At 41.1% G+C, this 21,128-nt stretch overlaps 1 protein-coding gene across 1 annotated transcript; it reads right to left on the reverse strand.

The window, feature by feature from the left end:
• Window positions 1-4,178: 4,178 nt before the first annotated feature.
• LOC143850201 (protein FAR1-RELATED SEQUENCE 5-like) lies at window positions 4,179-5,273 on the reverse strand. The gene has a single exon (XM_077359467.1). The coding sequence runs from the start codon at window positions 5,271-5,273 to the stop codon at window positions 4,179-4,181; it is 1,095 nt and encodes a 364-aa protein (XP_077215582.1).
• Between the last annotated feature and the right edge of the window lie 15,855 nt (window positions 5,274-21,128).

The raw sequence follows: 21,128 nt of genomic DNA on the forward strand, positions 1-21,128 counted from the left end.
GCGGAGAGAGACATCACCCCCCCCCCCCCCCTATAATACCACCATATAAAAACTATGGGATTTGCTAGGAATTGCTGGGGCTCCTTTAGTTTAGCATTCCTCAGTTGGAGAACAGGGGAATAGATGGGTCTATAAAAAGTCAAGGGAATCCTCATCAGGTCAATACATGAGACGTTTCTTTCGTGATTTGCTAGACAGTTACCTGGAAAGCCATTTATTTGGCGACTGACTTTTGCATGGGATAAAAGTCAGCCGAGTGAGAGCTTGACCTAGATAACTGAAGCTTGTCCAAAACGCTTAGGCTTAGTTACCAATTAAACAAATATTGAGGGGATATTTCCTACCAATGTTGATAAGTAATTACAGGGTTCAAGATGGGTCTTAAATAGTATTATTTAATTAATTATAACAACAATCCTAATTTGTTAATTAATTAACATAATTTAATTAAAAGTAACTTTGAGGTAAGATCCTCTCTTGACAAAAAATCAACACATACTAACAAAGAGAAAATGGTAAGCTTATCTGCGCTCGAGCACAGAAACAGGGTGGGGCCACATTTTTGGTGGGATCCAAAGCATTCATTTGATGGGCCCTTTCATGGATAGGGTTTCCACCAAAAATCAGCTCCATTAGGGTGTCCATTTGTGGGGCCAAAAAATGGGCAGATAGTGGACAAACACTATCTATCCATTTCTGGCCCCACAAATGGACACCCTATGGTGATCCAATGGAGCTGATTTTTGGTAGGCACACCATCCATGATGGGACCTCCAAATGAATGCCTACGATCACCCCCCAATCCCCCCTATTTCTGCGCTGAAACTCTTTTCTCATTAAAAAAATGTATTTTAAGCAACCTTACTTTATCAAAAAACATTAAAATCTCTCTCTTTCTTACAAGGAGGCAAGGAGCCATAGGCTGTGCCAAATAAGAAAAAGGAACCAGTGGGAGCTGATATTTACGCCCCTTTTGATTATGCGGACACCCGCGTTTAAAAATCTTAATGGTTTCTTGGTTACAACAAAAACAATAGTTATAAAATGACGCAAATACCCTTTCAATGAAACCCCTCTTTCATCTTCCTCTCATGATCACAATCTCCAACCCAAGTTTCCGCATTCTCTCCCAGAGCCCAAATCGAGAACCCTCTCTCTCTCTCTCTCTCTCTCTCTCTCTCTCTCTCTCTCTCTCTCTCCAATAACAGCGAAGATGCGATCCTTTGCCTTCAGGCCTAAAAGCTTCCCTCCAAGACCCCTACAATGACCCCACATGCTCTTATCCCTCCACCTTGATCATTGAATTCACAAAATTCTATTACCAAAGGAACGACCTCCTCAAGGTCATCAACGCCATGAAATCGCTCAAAATAAGGCAAGGCGTCACCTTAGTGCATAAATTGTGTATTTCTATACCTTCGCTCAGATCCTTTTTTATTGTGTTTACAATTTAAAATTTTTTTGTTGTTTGAGTGTTGCCTTGGAGGTTGTGATTAAGAATTCAATCCCTAACAGTATAGTGGGAAATCATTCTGATTGTTGTTGAATCAACTCCATCCGGACTGAATTTGTGCTAAGAAATCAAGTTTAAAACCAGAAAGTTTCACGTTTGAATAGTTTGTCCTTCACGTTTGAATAGTTTGTCCTCAATTTCGGTGTCAAGGAATTATTTTTACAGATTTTTTTCTCTGAATTGGATGCCTTACAATTGGTTATAGAGCTGCCAGAAATTGAATTGTTGAAATGTCAAGACAAAACTGGAGCAGGACAACTCACAATTGTAGTATTTCCATTGAGGCTATTGAATGCCATGTCTTATATGTGAAGGTTGTTACTGTTGTATATTGGACTGTGTGTGTGCTTGTTGATGTATCTCAGAGCATACTAAATAGAGTCGTATGCCTTATGCATGAATTAGACAATGCACTTTTGGTTACATATTGCAAATATGGGGGTGTGGAGGAGGCGAATTTGGTTTTCGATCGGATGCCCGAAAGATATGTGATTTCTTGGACCACAATGATAGCAGGTCAGGCTACCTTTCAAACAAAAAATGATAGCAGGTCAGGCTCAGAACAGACGCATTCAAGAAGTTCTAGAACTATTCGAATCCGTGAAAACTTCTTGATCGAAACATTATCTCTTTACCGGTGGGTGTTTTGTTTGCTTGCAGCCATGTTGGTTTGGTTGAAATTCATTCGGAAGGGCAGGAAAGCTCGATGAAGTGGTGAAATTCATCCATGGAATGGAATGTGAACCAGATTCTATTATTTGAGTTCTCTCCTCGGATTAAGGGATAAGAAAAGAGCCTGGTTGTAGTTGGATTGAACTTTAAAGGAAGATCCATGTCTTTATTTTAGGAGATAAACCACATACACAAATAAATATTATCAATAGAGTTGAACATATTGATCTGTAGGATTAGAGAGGTGGGTTATGTTCCTGATACGAATTTGTTCATATCAAATAGAACATGTTTACTAAGTATATGCTCTCATTATGGAAGTAGCCATTTGGAATTTGCCTGTCCTTTTAGAACAAGTCACCGTCCAAAACACATCCTCTAGCTGTCTTATTGCCTTTGATGCTTTTGTAATTCAAGTGGATCTTTAGCTAAAAATGGGTAGAGCGCTTGACAAATATGTCTCAAGAAGATGGTGGTTCGAATCCACCAAGATTCGTAAATTTGCATCGATTTGATTCATTTTCAACACATTGCGATAATTCAAATCATTTAATTGATGAAAATCTAAAAGTAAATTGGAAGATATTTCAATAATAATGACCCCACAGGGCGATTTACATAATAAAATGGTCACACACTACAAAATCAATGATATATTCGAGAAGTGCTCGAATGAATGAGTGACACTTTGATGGTAAAAAAAAAAAAAAAACCAAGGCTTCAGATTTGAATGAGTGGCACTTCGATCGTCCAAGGTTCCTACAAAATAATTCAAGAAAACACATCAATGTCCTTTTAAAAAGGAAAGAAAAATTCATTATGGGGTCATGACAAAAGAAGAACTCATTATGAGGTCATTAAGGGGTCACGACAAAAGATTCTTACGTTTCCTACGATATGACCAAAAAGCACCTTTGCAAAGAATTTGGGGGAGGGGTATATACAAAAAAACTCCATCTGCGGCAAAGAAAATTTTAAATATATCATATTATTAAGTTTCATAACTTGACCTTGCAAGCAATATAAGCAACTTACCATTTGCTAATTGTTCCTAAATCTAATAGTTTCATTAGGAAAAGTGCCCATTTCTGAAATGCCAATTTCAGTTCCAACCCCAATTGGAACGGGCATAGAAAAATAAGTTGCTGAAGTGGAACCTACGGTTTGTCATGGACATGTACGACTGTTATGGCCAATGCCTTTGCATATACTACATCTTCTTGTTGCTTCCACAATCTCGAATGATGAAGGGTCTCGTCTTGTGCTACTGATTGTCTTTCGACTCTTTGATGTTGGTGGACGTCCTCTCGGATTTTGAACATTAGGTTCATGAAGCATAGGTGTAGAAGTGTTCACTACCTGAGAAAGTTGATTTAAAACAATCTCCTGCTGAGAGGAAGGCCATTTTGGGTATTCATCTTGTAATCTCTCAACTATTTTTTTTCATTTGTTCTTCTCGACTATTTTTAACAGAATTCATATCATTGATTTCTCGATCATCTAATCGCCATTGTGAGTGGACATCTCTTGGATACAATACCTTATGTTCATCCAACAAATATCTGATCTTGTGTGCACAAGGAAGCCCCATGGTAGCCGTAAAGTGATTCATGCATGTTCTCAAAGTTGAATTAGTTGTAGCCAACTCAAATTGATGGAAAAGCTTATCCAATGCCAAAACGGATACATGATTAACGAGCTCACGAAAAAAAGTGATACGCAACTTATGAGGAACTTTAATCTTTTCTGCTGAAAGCTGGGTTTTGATTTCTTGAAACTGGTTTTCAATAGCTAGACATAGTTTCCTTTTAACCAAATAAAAGTCACCAGTTGAAAGTTGCAAGTATTTTTTAAGTTGTGAATGCGCACCTTCTACTCTTGAAGTAACACGGTTCCCAAAGTGAAGATGCTTATCTGTCCATGCCTTTACAAAATATTCTTTATAAGTGTTGGAAATATAATTAATAGCAATCACCTTCTCTTTAAACTTATCTTAAAAGTCTTTCCAAGCTTCAAGATATGCATTTTCGGCTGGAGAGTTTATTAAAGTATTCCAACTAGATAAAAATTCCTCCCAATTGTCACCATCTTGAAAATGACGTTTACATTTCGACAGAATATTTTTATCAATATGCCATACACACAAAAGATTAATAGCTGTTGGGAATACAATCTCTATGGCTTTCATCAAGGCCAACTCCCTGTCTGTTACAAATACTATTTGTTGACCAACACCCCCCAGCATGTCATCAAGCATTTCCAAAGTCCATACATAATCTTCTGTTTTCTCTTTCGGTAGAAATGCAAAGCATGAATAAAATGAAGAACTAAAGCTTGTCATTCCAACAACATCAAATAATGGCATCTTGTATTTATTGGTTTTATAGGTGTAATCCATCATAAAAACATTAGAGTATCTTTTGCTCAATATTATCGATCGAGGGTGAGCGAAAAATAAATGTGTCAAACGGCCCTCTTCATCATTTTTAAGATTGTAGTAGAAACCACCATTAGCAAGTTCATCTACTAAGGCTTGGATTGCAGTACGACCTGCTAGTATCTCTTTACGAACCATGGCAATACAGTTGTAGACATCTCTTGATATTGATAAAAGTTGTGGATTACTTTGCTTAAAAGAAGAAAGTATTTGACATGGTTGTATACCAGCAATAGTCATTTCCTTAATTCGCAAAACCTCTTCTTTTGAAAGCCGACGACCGGAGGGATGACCTAAGATGTCTTCTAAAGCTTCATGGTTGTGCTCCAAAATTTTTATGTTGAGTATCCACGAACCATTGCTGATCCTTCTACCATCAATTCTAAGTGGACAATTTATCAAGCGTGGGCAACTGTCCTTCTGACGGAAATTATCTGGAATCTTACGAGTTTTTCTATAAATACCTCCTCTATCACATCTAATGATAACTTTCTTGTCCTTTTCTGATTTCTTAATGCTTACAATGTACCCTTGGGATTTTGCAAAATTGGACACATGCTCAAGAAGCTCTTCTCGTTTTTCAAACTCCATCTTTACAGGTAGAAGCATTTCCATATTCTTAGGGCATTCTTCTTGGCTTTGAATGTCCATTGCAGGAAAAATATCTGTTATAAAGTGAAAAAAAATGTTTGTGAGTTAGATTAAAATGAATAGCGCATGCTACGTGGCTACAAACACATCAACTTAAAAGCAATTGATGCAATTCTTCTTGGGAATAAAAAAGAAGATAAAAGGCACATACGTATTATGTACAAACAAAACAATTTAACACTCTTAATCTATAATTACTATTTGTATATTAAGCCGAGATAAAAGAATATTATCAAAGCAAATCAGAAAACAAAATCCTATAAACAACCTAATTTTATTTATTAGCTAACTTCACAACTAAAATCATTAACTCATTTCCAATCTAATAACTTGTTGTTAATAATGAAATTTCATAGTCATAAATAACTAAGCTCTAGTCTTAACAAAAGAAAAGAAAAAGAAGCATATGCAGCGTTTAATTAACAACCAAACCCAATATCTAAGCAAACAAGAATAACATATAATCCCTCTGGTGCATTTCATCGAACACTTGAGAAGCGAATCTAATCGCCCAAAATGAAAATTTGGGGCGAGAGAATGCGGAAACTAGGCTTCGCGTCATTGTAGAACTACTGTTTTTGTTGTAACCGAGAACCCATTTTATGTTGGGTATATAATATAACCCATGTATGTTCTAATATAAGCCCAATAAGATAATGGACCGGTGTAGTGGGCCTATTTGGGCTAGAGTCCACTAACCTATTAAAACCCTAGTGTATCTAATATATATAGGGGCTGGAGGCAACAAACTTGGTATTCCAAAATAGATACCTTGGGTGTAATGCTTCAAGCAACCTCTTGCTTGACCTAATTACGCTAACAATCTTGAAGCATTATTCTGCAACCCTAATTTTTAATCGTCTTTGGCGTGGGTTTTAACCCCCGAAAGATCGATTTGGGAGTGGTTCTACACTAACGTCAATTTTTTTTCTTCGTTGGATTCAATCAGAGAATCGATTTGGGCGTGGAGAAAGCTTAGGGGGTGGGTTTCTTCTCTCTTGTGCCTGTCTCTGCAACTCACGTTCTGTGGAGAACAAAACAGAGACGAGTTGACTCTCTCTCAAGCAAGATATGGGTTGTAGTTGGAGAAGAATCCATCAGATTGCTTTGTGCAAATCTGTTCTAACATGAAACCCCTGTTTTGGGTGTGGGCTTCTCTCCAATAGACCTTGATTGCGTTTCACTCCCACAGATTTTGATTGGAAGTGGGTAGAATCAGAATTTTGGTTGTTGAGGTTTGCTTCTCCAAGAAGAAACTATACGATCATCTGTTTTTGCGGAATCAAAATCTCGATTTTGGGGTCTGTTAAAGTGGGTTTCGTGCCTAGGCGGAAACCCATCTTCTTCCTTTGACTCAAGGCAGGAAGCTCTCACCGCACACATTTCTCAGTTTTTTGGGGTTTCCTCTAGGAGCAGAACCCTCTTTGCCGTTGATTGTTGGAGAATCATCGCTCCTCTGTAATTTCAGTGGGAATTCTCATTTTTGGAGGGAGAAGAATTTTCCTTTTGGGGTTCCATCTCTCTAAATTGTAGGGGATCACACGGCAGTAGGGGTTGGGGTTCTTCACTTTTGTTTTTTGGTACAACACTTTGGTGGTTGCATCACTGAAGACCAAAACCTTCCTGGCCAAAACCCTTTTTCTCAAAAAGGACTTGCCTTGGTAAATTTGAGTGGGTAATTGGATTGTGGTGGAGCCGACACTTTAGAAGAAAATTATTGTGGGCGGAACGACTTGGTTCTTGGCTTTGGTTCCTCGATTAGGCTCATAGCTTTGTTTGTTGAGCCGTCGGTTGTGGATTTGGTTCGCGATTTGGTTCTCGATTTGATTCACGTGATAAGGTTATCGCGATTTGCAAATCAGGTGCACTTTTTTCAATTTATTTTTTGTTATTAAAAATGGAAAAGACTGGAGTTCCCTTTGAGATCTATCCTAACTAGGCTAGTTCACCGCTAATTGCTCCTAAGTTGTTACACAACCGATTGGGACATGTGCACTATCAGAAAATGGTCTAACTTACTAATACTCATAAGATACCATTATATATGTCAATTACATTTGACAAGTGTGAGAGTTAGGGGTGATAGAGAAGGAGAAGATACACATTGACAGGGTTCAAGGAATTCTGTGCCTCTCAGGGCGTAATCCTTGAAACTACTGCTCCTCTCTCGCCTCAATCAATTGGCATAGCTGAGTGTAAGAACATGACGCTAACTTCAGTGTTAAACTCCATGTTAATGTCAGCTGGCATGCCTAGTTGCATTTGGGGAGAGGCAGCTTTGACTGCAAATCACATCCTAAATCTCTATATGCTCCTCCATGTGATAGAGTACCCAAGAATTTGGTGAGTACTTTGTGACCTACCAATTGGAGAATGATCCATCATCCTATCAGGACGTGATGAGATCTAGGGACTCTATGTTGTGGGTAGAAGCCATTCATGATGAAATGAGCTCTCTGTTAGAAAATCTAACTTGGCAGCTAGTCGATTTGCCAAAAGGGGCTAAGACTACGGGCTGCAAGTAGATATTTGTATGTGATTATACAAAGTTTGTTATGGTCTTAATCAAGCACCTAAATTGTGACATCCGAAATTTGGCAAAGTAGTAAAGAGCTTTGGGTTTCTGACATATAACTCGGATAAATGACTTCACTATCGTTTTGTGTCGAATAAGGTCATGATTATTTGTTTGTATGTAGATGTTGATTCTTCTTTCTAATATCTTTCTGTGATGAGAAATGTGAAACTACCCTTGGGTAAAGACTTCGACATGAAAAGACCTGGGTGTTGTTAACATCATTCTTGGTATGAAAGTAAGTTTTTTGAACGGCAGGGAATCACCATTAGCCTAGCCCATTATATGAAAAACTACTTTCCTTTTTGAGGATGTAGTGAGTGCAAACCGATTGAGGCACCATTTTGATTATACTAAGAAGCTGATCTCTAAGGAAGAGACAGTGTGAGCTAGTTAGATTATTCTAAACTGATTGGTCGTCTCATGTTTGTGTTGCACTAGGCCAGACATAGCCTTTATAGTTGGCATGCTGAGTCATTTTACTAGCAATCTTGGCCATGAGCATAGAGATGCCCTTATGAGGCTGATGGGATATCTTTCATGTACTCCAGAGTATGCTCAAAACTATGGTAGCCATCCACTTATTGTGGAAGTTTATATTCTGATGCATCATGGGGATCAGAATCAGGGGACAGCAAATCTACTGCTGTTGTGTGGAAGTCGAATTGGAACTTTATGCTTTAGCTTCAGTTGCAAATGAAAGCAGAGGAGATAAAGCTTTTGATTATGGTCATGGACATTCCACTGACCCAGTTAAGGATTAGTTCCTTAAGTGTGTTGTGTGATAATCAAGCTACAATTACGATTGTGAAGAACTCACTCTTTAATGATAAGAGGAGACATCTTAGGCTGAAAAATGACATGCTGAATTATCTCAAGAACACGGGATTATCACTTTGATTGATACGAAATCGAAGGATAATAGGTCGAAGCTCTCACAAAAGGGATTGACCAAAGATCGAATATTCCAAATTGTGGGGGAGATGGGGTTAAAATCTGTATAGATAGGACTTAACCTACATCCATGTTATTTTGAATCTTCGAATCTCCCTTTTTGGCCAAGATAGGCACTTGATATGTTTCGATGATGTTTACAGTTGTTGTGTGTCATTCCACATTTGATGACATGTCCTTTTTTGGAAAATGTTGTACATTCCAAACTTGATGATACATCTTAACTCAAATATGGATAAGATGACTGTAACATTCCAAAAAGAAACATGAAATGATTCTTTGCAAAAGAAACTATTTGGTCTTGTTCTTTAATGAAACTTGACAATTAGGAATGGTTATTTGCAAAAGAAGTTGTTTAGGTCTTGTTCTTTATTGAAACTTGACGATGATGCTTATGGTGAGAGTGATACTGATCATTTTTCAGCCATTTTGAATTGTACTAAGTTCTTCTTCAGGTAGAACTAGATACTTTCGTGAATTATGGAATTGTACTAAGTTCTTCTTCAGGTAGAACTAGATACTTTAGTGTTTTACACAAATGATTGGATTCATTTTCATGAAATTCATATTTGGTAATTCACAGGGATTGGCGAAAAAGGAGGAGCTTGTCTTGATTTGGACTTTGATGAAGATGACTTACTTGATGAGTAAATCTTCTAAAGTCATAAAGACTATGCTTGCATTTCAGTATGCATAGAGTTCACTTTTTGAACTTTATTTTGGATCTCGATGAGAATCATACCCCATGAATGAATTCATCTAAGATCAGTGGGGTTCACTTAATTATATGTGAAACTACCTTTTGGTTGAGTTTAACTTGTTGTATATCTAAAAGTCTTGGTTTGTCATAAAATGATTCATGTTTTCAGTTGGATTACAGATCTTTTATGATATAGACCATATGGTGATGTGGATGATTCAATATTTTGCTTTGAACATTACACTATCTATCTATTGGATTGTGCTATATGTAGAACATAGGAGGAGATTGTTGGGTATATAATATAACTCATGTATGTTCTAATATAAGCCCAATAAGATAATGGACCGGTGTAGTGGACCTATTTGGGCTAGAGCCCACTAACCTATTAAAACCTTAGTGTATCTAATATATATAGGGGCTGGAGGCAACAAACTTGGTATTCCAAAATAGATACCTTGGGTGTAATGCTTCAAGCAACCTCTTGCGTGACCTAATTACGCTAACATTTTAGCCGGTCAAGACTTTTAAACGCGGGTGTCGGCAGAATCAAAAGGGGCGTAAATATCAGCCCCCAACGAATATCTAACCGTGTTTTCGTCCAGTCTACTAGAAAACTCCCATCTCGTCTATACAAACACCAATTCTCTTTATCTTTCTTTTCTCAATCTCTCATCCTCTCAAAAACCCACTTTTCCACAAAAAACCCCTAGTCCAAGATGAGTTATTACAACCAGCAACCCCCTGTTGGCGTTCCTCCTCCTCAGCAGCAGCCGCCACGTCAGCAGAGGAGTTGCCCCACTTTCATGAAACGATGGTAAGCTTCTCTCTCTCTCCTCTCTCTCTTTGTTGGCCTTTCTTTCTCTTTGTAGGCTGTTCTTCGGCCTGATCTTTCTTCAGATCCAGGCCGTCTGTGTAGTGGGGTCCTACGCTTACGGGTAGGATTATATGGCCTAGTTACATGGTTTACCTAAATTACTTAACCCACAATTCACGTTCAATTTTTAGTCTTCTGACGCCAAATAGCGTTACAGGGCCTTAAAGTCTGCCCACAATTCACGTTCACAGGGAGGTGTACTATACTACAGGGGGGCGAAAAAATCATCTCCCTAATCACTTTTCAATTCAATCTCTGCCTTTTCCTTTTCAAAAGGGAAGTGATATATCCGCCCCTTTGGATTACTAGGGACACTCAGCAGCAGTGTATCAATGACTGCAGAGGGGCTTGTGTGCATCACGTAGAAGGATTCAATGGGGTTGATTGCCACTTACATTGCTGCTGGGTGTCCCAAGTAATTAAAAGAGGCGGATATATCACTTTCTTTTCAGAAATGGCAACTACTTTTCGTCCATTAAAAAAGTTGGTTGAGTTCGTCTTGTCATTCACCTAACCTTTGTTCCCTCTGTATTTTAAACTACTCTTATTTCACTGGGCTCTTACAATTCTCAAGAGAGAGAGGGTTGCAGTTAGGGCTGCAACTTCGCATCAACCCGAACCGAAAAGAACATGGGTCAGCTTTAGAAATCACAGGTTTTGGGTAGGGTCGGGTTTTAAATTGGAAAACACGACTTAATCTTTGGTAGGGCCGGATTTAAGAAAAAAAACCGAAAGCGAAAACCCGACCCGACTCATATGGGTGTACTGGGACTTTCTTAAATATCTCTTGAATAACATAACAAATTATTTTCTAATATCTTGATACAAATGTTTTTTAGTCAGGTGATCATGTTCAAAATTTAGTGTCCTTAAATTTTTAGTCAGTTATGTGAAAATATAGTGTCCTCAAATTTATACACTTGATCACATAAATTAAGAGATTTTCAATGTGAAGATTTGTTTCTTTTCGAACAATCTTTAAAATTAGTCACTATCCTACACTAAAAACTGTAAACCCGACCCGACCCAACCTGAGAGACTATCTTGGGTTTTCTCTTAAAAAGTTTAACCCGACCCGCCCTAGTTGCACCCCTAGTTGCAGTTATAAAAAATATAGTAGTTGCAAATTCAGCACCGGGTAAAAGTATGAGGAATGCTAAGCTCAGGAGCGCGCTTGCAAAAACCATATGAATGGGTGCCTCCATTGGTGGAACGTGACCAAAGTGTATTTATAACTAGTAAAAGTCAACAGAACATTAAATGCACTTTGGTGGCATTCCACCAATGGGGGCGCCCTTTCATCTGGGTTTTGCAAGGGCGGCCTGAGTTTAGGATCATTTATTCCTCTCCTTATCTTCCTTGGGATAGCCCGTGTCGTAGGGTAAAAGAGTAGTCATAAACAAGGTTTTAAATTTTGGTTTCAGGGTCAATTTCGGTCTTCATCGAAGCCGAAATTTCAGCCAAAATTTGGTGAAGGGACTCGAAATGCCAGTTTTTTGGACCAAAATTTTTCGGCTGAAATTTTGTAAAGCAATAAAAAATTAATATATTTAAAAAAAAATTTCACCGAAATTACCAAAATTTCCGAAATTTTGACCGAAATTTGGTCAGTTTCGATAATTTCAAATTTCGGTCGTTTCGGTTTCGGTGTTGCCTGAAATCCGAAATTGAGGTTCGAAATTCCAGATTTCAGTCGAAATTTAAAAACTTGGTCATAAATACACGCTGTCCCGTGGAAGAAAAGGGGACGAATATATCACTTCCCTCTTTTTGTGGGTTTCTATTTATTTATTTATTATTATTTTTGTCGACTTTTGCAGTTTGGCAGCTCTTTGCTGTTGTTGCTGTTGCTGCCTTCTCTCTACACCTACCAACGAGGTTGGAGCTGCAGCAATTTGGAAGAAAACAGTGGAATATGTTTTCAGTTCTTGTTAACTTCTTGGAAATACTCAGCTTCTTCTTTGTTATTTTAGACGGATGGAGTTTATAGTACTTCGGTATTGTGATAGGATTTTGCTTTTTAATGTAGGTCTCCTTTTCCCCTGTTTCTATTTACATCTTTTGAAAATTCTGAATTGCTTGTGTACATGGAATTTTAGTGCTTTCGTGGGGAACAATAAAGAAACGAGATTAGAGTATTTGATGCATGAATGATTGTATTTCTTTTGAATGAGAAGCCTTTTGGAAATGATTTTATTTTACTTTGGAAGTACTAAATTTTGGGCGCTGATATTTACCCCCATTGGAGGATATCCCCCCCTCCCCCTGTCGGCCCACTAACGGGACTTAACCCATAAAGCACGTTTCCTATCTACTTTTTACAAGTACAACACTAATCCAATCCGGTCTCTCTCTAACATGCATGAACGGTTGGTGGCCCAACATTTAATTTGTTTTAATCTGTGAGCAAGGTAGGCCCCACCATAGGATGATCCAAACCATCCATTCGATGGCCCACAACGTAAATAGGTTGCACCCAAAAATATCATTTCCAAAGGATGATCCTAGCCGTCCGCTCTAAAGAGAAACCTCTATAGATTGGAGGGTTGCGATCATCCTTTGGAAATGTTATTTTGAGGTGCAACCTATTTATGTTGTGGGCTATCAAATGGATGGTTTGGATCATCCTATGGTTTAGGTTGTACACTAACATTAAGGCCCAATTGTAGGCCCCACTTATATTTTTCAAAATGAAGTGTACAGTCCACACAATAGGATGATCCAAGCTGTCCATTTGATTGGCCGCAAGGTAAATAGGTTGTGCCCCCAAAATCATTTCCACAGGATGATTGCAACCCACCGATCTATAATATTTTGGGGTGCAACCTAGTTACGTTGTGGGCCATCGAATGGATGGTTTTGATCATCCTATGGTGGGGCCTACCTTGCTTGATGTTGTGTTGTACAACTATAGAGTAGAGGGGGGTGATTTTATCCTAGAAGGGGAGAGAAAAAGGGAGTGACTGCTTAGCCGGTAAAAGGTAGACAGGAAACGTACTTTACACTTAGTGGGCCATCAAGGGGGGAAAATAGCTTCGGGGAGGGGGATATCAGCGCCCTAAATTTTTGGTCAAGTGACTTTGGGTAGGCAGGGGAGAATTTTTTTTAAAAAAAAATGCTTCTTACGATTTGTTGACAGAGGAAAATGCCAGATTGAGGCGAGATTTTATATTGAATCCGCACGGTGCTGCGAATAATGGGGGTATGATATAGGTGCTGTCCTGCGGGTGCAACTTGGGTAGGTCTCTACCTGATCCCGATGGGTTCAACCCAATTTTGCCTCAATTTGGGTTGGCATTTTCTAGGGTTGGGTTGGGAAAAGCTAACCCGATTTAATTTCGGGTTAGGTTAGGGTTAGGGCCTTGGAAACCCGACCCGAACTGAACCCGACCTCCGTCCTCTAAGTTTATGATGATTTCCTAGGAATATGTTTTTTTTTGTGTTTTCCTTTTTGGCTCTAGATGAACCCGAACCCCACCTGACTCAACACGAACCCAATCCAACCCGATTTAGAGGCAGGTTGGGTTAGAGTTGAGGGAATGCTATCTCGGGTTGGGTTAGGGTTGGCCTGAACCTGACCCAGCCCGACCCGAGTTGTACCCCTATGCTACCCTTGATATTTGATCCACGATGGAGCCAAGTGTGACGGAAATCAAATGAATCATCTTTTATTCAAAATGATATGAAATACCCCCAATATCATTTTAGGGTCTGTTCTCAATTGTCATAAATCTGTCACAACAATTTCCTGAGTAAAATATTTACATGGCAAACATTTTCACCTATAGGGTTGGGCCTGTAGTTCAATGGTTTTGTATCTCAACCTTGAGTTCACAGGTTCGATCCCAGCTTACCTATTGAAAACTACTAAAACAGTTTTAAAAATGCAAATTTTTAAATTGGGATTGGGGCTTTAAAGTTTGGGTCACTTAATGACGATTCTAAGATTAAGGGGTACCAACCTGTTATGGCGAGCTTAGCTTGACGGGCTAGTTGTTCTTCGACCGCCTCGATAAGTGTCAAATGAAATTGCTTTGTTTACTTATCCGTACAGTGATTTTTTGCGACCGTAACAGAGGCTCGTTGATTGTTGCGGCAAGCTTTGTGGTGACTTCGCAATGTAATAATTGGTCTAAAAGACTACCTGCTGTGGTGCCTTTTAAAGTTCAAGCATTCAAAGCAAACTAAAGATGTAGCAAGCAATAGCAGCAAGGGTCTTTTCCTGTAAACTTAAATCTACAAGCAGCAAGGTTGTGTGAGGGCGTTCAACTGAGCACTTAATAAGTGGGTATCATATGTCAATCACTTACAAGAGACTGGACAAGATGCAGAGTGGCATGAGAGAATTCAAAACAGTTGCTTAGAGCAATTCTAGAATAAATTAATTGATAAGATAGAAGTCTAAAAATACAAAAGGGTTTAGTCCTTCCCTTCTTTGCAGAATTCCAGAGTTGCAGAAGAACCGGTGGACTTGTAGGGAAAGGCGAAGGTGGAGGCGCTTGGCATCCTTTGACAGAGATATGCGGGGTGAGTCGTTTGGGAATGTTTGAAGGCCTTTTAGATGGTGTAATGCTGCTGCCCAGTGTAAAAGTGATGAAAATGCAGTAAAAAGGATGTAGAAAATGAAAGTTGGAGAAGAGAGAAAAAATATTGAAAGCTTGAAGAAAAGAGAGAAGGCTTGAGATCTTGAGAGCTTTGTATGAGGCTTGTGCCTTGTATTTTTCGTGACTTTGAGGGTTGTAGAGTAGGGTATTTATAGGCAAAAATGAGGGAAACACCATTTTTGAGGGATCAATTAGGGATTTTGAAAGGATTGGATTTGGGTTTGATTTTAAAGTAAAGATGGCATCAAAGCAAGGATTTTGGTCATAATTGAAGATTTGGAGGAGATTTATATCTCATTGGATGGAAAATGGACATTTTAAAGCAGGATTCTTAGGTAATTTTTCTTTAAAATAGATTTTGTGCTTGGAGGGATGGCGAATCTGCAAAAATAGGTAGATTAATCAAAATAAGAATGATTTTTGGGCAAGATTTGGAAGAGAAAAGGGAGGGAACATGACTGGTTTTTCAATTTGGGCAAAAATTGTATTTTTGCTAAGAAAATCATGGTTTCTAGGGTTGATGGCACAATTTGGTAAATTTGGTTTGGTTTTTGGTCTTTTAAATACTTAAAATGAGAGGGGTATGGGGATGTAAATAATGGAAAAATCATGGGTATTTTGAATGCTTTAGAAGACAAGAGATTTTAGAAAATCACGTGCTTACATTTGCCCCTCTTTGTCACTTGTTGTATGCTCTGTTAGGAAGGGTATGGCTGGCCAAACCACATGTTTGAATAACTACATATTTGGTAAAAGCAAGATAGCCAAAGGACTTTTGATTCCATGTCTGGTAAAAAAAAAAAAACCGCCAAAGCCTTCTTGAAAATTTTGACAATTTTCAGGGGGGCAATTGCCCCCCCTTGACCCCCCTGCATCCGTCCTTGGCGGCACCTGTTTCGAGAGTGCTTTGGTTGAGCTCTCCTTCACACGTGGAGATCCTAAGGACCGACGGGGGACCCGTTCTCTAGCCGCCTTCTCAGGATCGGGGTCCACACACATAAGCATACTAATCATCAACCCTTCCTTCTCTCATGGCTTCGCCCAACCCCAAGATGAGAGGTTTAGCTATCCATGGTGAGAATTGAAGAGGAATAAATTGAAGCAATGTAAATCATTATACTATTATGCTGAAAATTAAACTCTATGTTGCTAAAAATAATTCTAAGTATAAGAAACTTATCTCAATGAAGAACATTCATGGAATTGAGGTAGAAAAACAAATTGATTGAAGTAGGTATTGCAATGCACCAATGAATCTCCAAAGAACAAAGTGCGGCTGAAATTTTATTGCCTTTTAACTTGAAACTTGAAAAACTCCTGAATATAACTTGAATATCTCCCTAAAAACTGAAAATTACGTAACTCCCAGAGAGAGAGAGAGAGAGAGAGAGAGAGAGAGAGAGAGAGAGAGAGAGAGAGAGAGAGAGAGAGAGAGAGAGAGAGAGCTCCCTTTAATGAGGGGTTTTTGCATAACTATAGCAATAACCCCTTACCCCCAACGAATTTCTCTCCCTCCTTGCGTGAAAGCCAAAACCGTGAGAAAATTTGGAATTTGGAATTTTGTTGTGTTAATTTATATCTAAAATTCAACCTAAATTCCCAACTTAGCCAAAAATGGTTTTTTGGCTATATCTCTCCATTGTGACCCGGATTGACTCGACTCAAGTATTAAAGTTGCACCATTTAATTTTACGAACGCAACGAGCCGAACATCCAATTTGTGTTCCGGAAAATCCCTCATTTATCAAAATTACCATTATGCCCCTGTCTTTTTCTTCTCAGTGGTCCGGCCCACTCACGTGCATGGAAATAATCCACCCCCATGTGTAGAATAATGGATCCATGCAGACTATCGCCCGTTTGGCTTGGGCAGCTTCCACTTGACTCGTCTTGGGCTAGAAAGAGGCAAAAACCTTGGATTTTTGTGTTTTTCTCTGACATTATCCTCGTTAGATCTGAAACCTGAAAGCAAGAGAAAACAAGCCGAGTAGCTCTGTTCCAAGTATTAAAAATGCATGAATTACTACCTAAATTTACACATTAAAATGTGTTCATCAGGCTCCTCGTGATGATGCGCACGTGCAAAGTGCGCCTAAACAAGCTCCACTATGCACCCATTGCCCACGCCGCGCGCGCGAACGGTGCAACGCACCGTCCCGCGGGACCAACCATGGGTTCAACCCAATGTACAACCAAACAAGTAGTAGATCCTTTCTCTTTCCTTTTTCTCATTCGATACGGGACTATCTTTTAAACTACACTTCTACATCCTTTTGTAAAAAGCAAATCTTTCCAAGAAAACATTTTCTTTTTCCCAAACACTCTTGAGAAAACATTTTCCAAAATACTTAACGATGGCAAGAAACAAAGATTTTGAAAATCCAAAATCACTAACACTGAGGAGTTGGTTTCCACTTTCCAATGGGAAACCACTTCCGATTTTAAAGTGACGTACTCAACATTGAACTATCCTTTTCTTTGATCCACAAGGCCATTCTATGTAATGATTTAAATTTGCAACTTTTTTTTTTGATAGGTGAAATTTGTAACTTCTAGATTTGCAATTTCAAATTCTGTTTCAGAACCTTTTGTATTTTTGAGCTTCCATATTTTCACCTAGTAATTCTAAAGTTACTTGAACTTTTAACCTTCTCAGAGGTTATTGTTAGGCCGAAAATCGATAACAGGTACAGCAGTGACGTAAGGGCTGAGCTGGATGACCAAAGGAGCTGAGTCCTGGGGGGACCGGAGTGAACGAGTAGTGAAGTGGCTATAAGCGAGTCCTGCACAAGGCAAGTGAGGTAAGAAGACCAACCCGGGTTTTACTCTGGACAGGCCCTTCGACACTCAAGTCAGTATGAGCAGGAGTGAAGGGGAGAAGTCTAAGAGTTTGGGTCGAGAGGGTTTTTCGCATTACCCATTGGTCTGAGCTTTGATCCCCTATTTATAGGGGATAACCTGGTGAGGTGTCCTGGACAGGTGGCGGCCTGTGAGAGGCTGGAGTTCACCTACTCCAGGACAGGTGGCGGCCTGTGAGAGGCTGGAGTTCACCTACTCCAGGACAGGTGGCGGCCTGTGAGAAGCTGGGATTTTTACACCCCATCAGTTGCCCTCCAGTTTTCCAAGTCATTGAGGGACTTGGCAAAGTGTGATCAATCGTTTCTCTGAATGGGTAGGCATTGTCTAGGAGTAAATCAGAGAATTAAGTTCAGAAATCCAGTCCGGAGTCCGGCTGGAAGTTGAGTTCGGAAATCCAGTCCGGAGCCCGGCTGGAAGTTGAGTCCGGAAATCCAGTCCGGAGTCCGGCTGGAAGTTGAGTTCAGAAATCCAGTCCGGAGTCCGGCTGGAAGTTGAGTCCGGAAATCCAGTCTGGAGTCCGACTGGAAGTTGAGTCCGGAAATCCAGTCCAGAGTCCGGCTGGAAGTTGAGTTCGGAAATCCAGTCCGGAGTCCGGCTGGAAGTTGAGCCCGGAAATCCAGTTCGGAGTACGGCTGGAAGTTGAGTTCGGAAATCCAGTCTGGAGTCCGGCTGGAAGTTGAGTTCGGAAATCCAGTCCGGAGTCCGGCTGGAAGTTGAGTCCGGAAATCCAGTCCGGAGTCCGGCTGGAAGTTGAGTCCGGTTCGGACCGGACCGTTTTTGTCGTTTTGTTGAAACGCGTTATATCCAGTCCGGCTGGGGCCGGACTGATTTTTGTCGTCTTGCGCCCAGTCCGGTTCGGACCGGACTGCTTTTTGTCGTTTTGTTGAAACGCGTTATATCCAGTCCGGCTGGGGCCGGACTGATTTTTGTCGTCTTGCGCCCAGTCCGGTTCGGACCGGACTGTTTTTTGTCGTTTTGTTGAAACGCGTTATATCCAGTCCGGCTGGGGCTGGACTGATTTTTGTCGTCTTGCGCCCAGTCCGGTTCGGACCGGACTGCTTTTTGTCATTTTTTTGAAACGCGTTATATCCAGTCCGGCTGGGGCCGGACTGATTTTTGTCGTCTTGCGCCCAGTCCGGTTCGGACCGGACTGCTTTTTGTCGTTTTGTTGAAACGCGTTATATCCAGTCCGGCTGGGGCCGGACTGATTTTTGTCGTCTTGCGCCCAGTCCGGTTCGGACCGGACTGCTTTTTGTCATTTTTTTGAAACGCGTTATATCCAGTCCGGCTGGGGCCGGACTGATTTTTGTCGTCTTGCGCCCAGTCCGGTTCGGACCGGACTGCTTTTTGTCGTTTTGTTGAAACGCGTTATATCCAATCCGGCTGGGGAAAATCCAGTACGGAGCACGGAGCACGGAAAATTTTCTGGAGATACAAATTTTTACGTGCGCAGAGACACGCGCGTGTTTGACCGTATTCTTGAGTGGGAGAATGTGCCCGTCATTAATAAGGGACACGTGGCGCCATTTGAGTGCTCTCGAGATGCGTGCATCGCATTTATTGCCCCACCGCCTCTGAAAAGTTATAAAAGGAGGTTTTCCCCTTTCATTTTTTACTTTTTACTTTTTATCTTCTTTTCTCTTCTCTCTCTGTGAGCTCGAGTTCGCAGTTCGCAGTTCGTAGTTGGAGTGGCGCAAGGGTTCGACGAGCTCTACTCACCGGTATTCCTCTCAGCCCTTCTCTTTACACATGTCTGATAGTAGTTCCCCTTCTGAGTCCGGTACGGAGTTCTCCACTAGTAGTAGTTCAGAATTTAGGCCGCCTCAGGAGCCTGTAATGGCTGAGTTATCCGCTAGGATAGACCTCGTAGATAGCGACGACGGAGAGGTCAGGGACGAAGTGATATTAGACTTGAACACCACCCCACTCCCGACTGGTATTCTCCCCCGAGCAGAAGGAAGTGTTGAAAGCGACGTTGGCGAGGCGTCCACAACATTCCTTCCTGGCCGGGCGGTGGAGGTGATCGCTAGAGCGCGTATGGAGGCCAACCCAAAGTACAATCTGCGAGGTTTGGTCGAGGAGAATTACCTCACAAGGTCCGTGTTGGGGGATATTCGAGACAAGTACTGCGTGCCTCCAAGATTTGAACTGAGGGCAGCTATAGAGGGAGACAGAGCCTGTAACGAGAGCCGGGATCTCTGTATCTACGAGGAGTCGCTGAGGGCGGGACTCCGATTTCCTTTGCACCCATTTTTCGCAGCGGTGCTTCGATACTACGGACTGGCCCCAGCTCAAGTAGCTCCGAACTCGTGGAGACTACTGACTGGGTTCTTGTATCTCGTCCACGGCCGGTTAGAGAGGAGCATGAGTTTGTCGCTATTCCGTGCTTGCTCACATCTGAAGAGGCATAAGGAAGAGGGCTGGATCTACATCAGCCAGCGCTCTGAGCTAAAAATCATTACCGGCATCCCCTCATCAATACATTCGTGGAAGAATAGGTTCTTCTACGTCGAGGATAAGGAGGCCAGTGAACCCTGGCCTGTCCCTCTAGTGTGGGACACTCCGGACACTTCCAAATTAAGTCGAAAGCCGCTCCTCGAGAGTGAGGATAGAGAGACTTTCGCCTTGATGCAGAAGGAGATTGAGCAATCGGGCCTTATCCGCTGTGCAGAGTTCTCAGGAGAGGAAATGCTAGTTGGGCTGGGCGTGAGTGCCGCGACTCCAGAACGTATGTAGCTAGACCTGTCTTTAGAATTCGTTTATTTTTGTATACTTGCTTTTGACTGCTTACTTGTTTTGCAGAGATGAAGAAACAGTCAACAGTTGAGAAAATAAGGCAGGGAGCCCAGCCGCGGGCACAGGAGGGTGCTACACAGGCACAACAGGAGCGCCAGAAGAGAAAGGCGACTGTATTGGCGAGTCCGGCCCCATCACGAGGCACTCCTCCACCCCCAGCTCAGAGGGCAAAGACTACAGTGAAGCTAGTAGGCCCCTTTGCCCAGGGTGGTAGCTCTTCTAAGTCCGGTGGTGCTTCTACTGGAACCGGTCCTGGAGCCCGTCCTCCTACGGGACTTAGTGAGAACGTTTTTCGGCCCAATTGGGCCTTTCTGAAGGATGATACTGCCCTAGGCGAGAGCCGAGTAGCAGGGGAGATCATGAGCAAATGTCTGCTGCGGAAGGACAAGCAGCAGGTTCTTCGTGAGCTGCCAGCTACAGGGGAGGAGGCGGTGTTGTCCTCGCTTTACCAGGTAAGAAAAAGATGTAGTTTGCTACCCTTCTGTCCATT

The sequence above is a fragment of the Tasmannia lanceolata genome, unplaced genomic scaffold (genome assembly GCF_043159265.1).
Source record: "Tasmannia lanceolata isolate RefF3 unplaced genomic scaffold, GAP_Taslan_0.1 ptg000018l, whole genome shotgun sequence".
NCBI lineage: Eukaryota > Viridiplantae > Streptophyta > Magnoliopsida > Canellales > Winteraceae > Tasmannia > Tasmannia lanceolata.

What these genes read in the sequence shown, in the direction of transcription:
- LOC143850201 (XM_077359467.1), bottom strand. Translation starts at nt 5,273, where the DNA reads ATGGACATTCAAAGCCAAGAAGAATGCCCTAAGAATATGGAAATGCTT.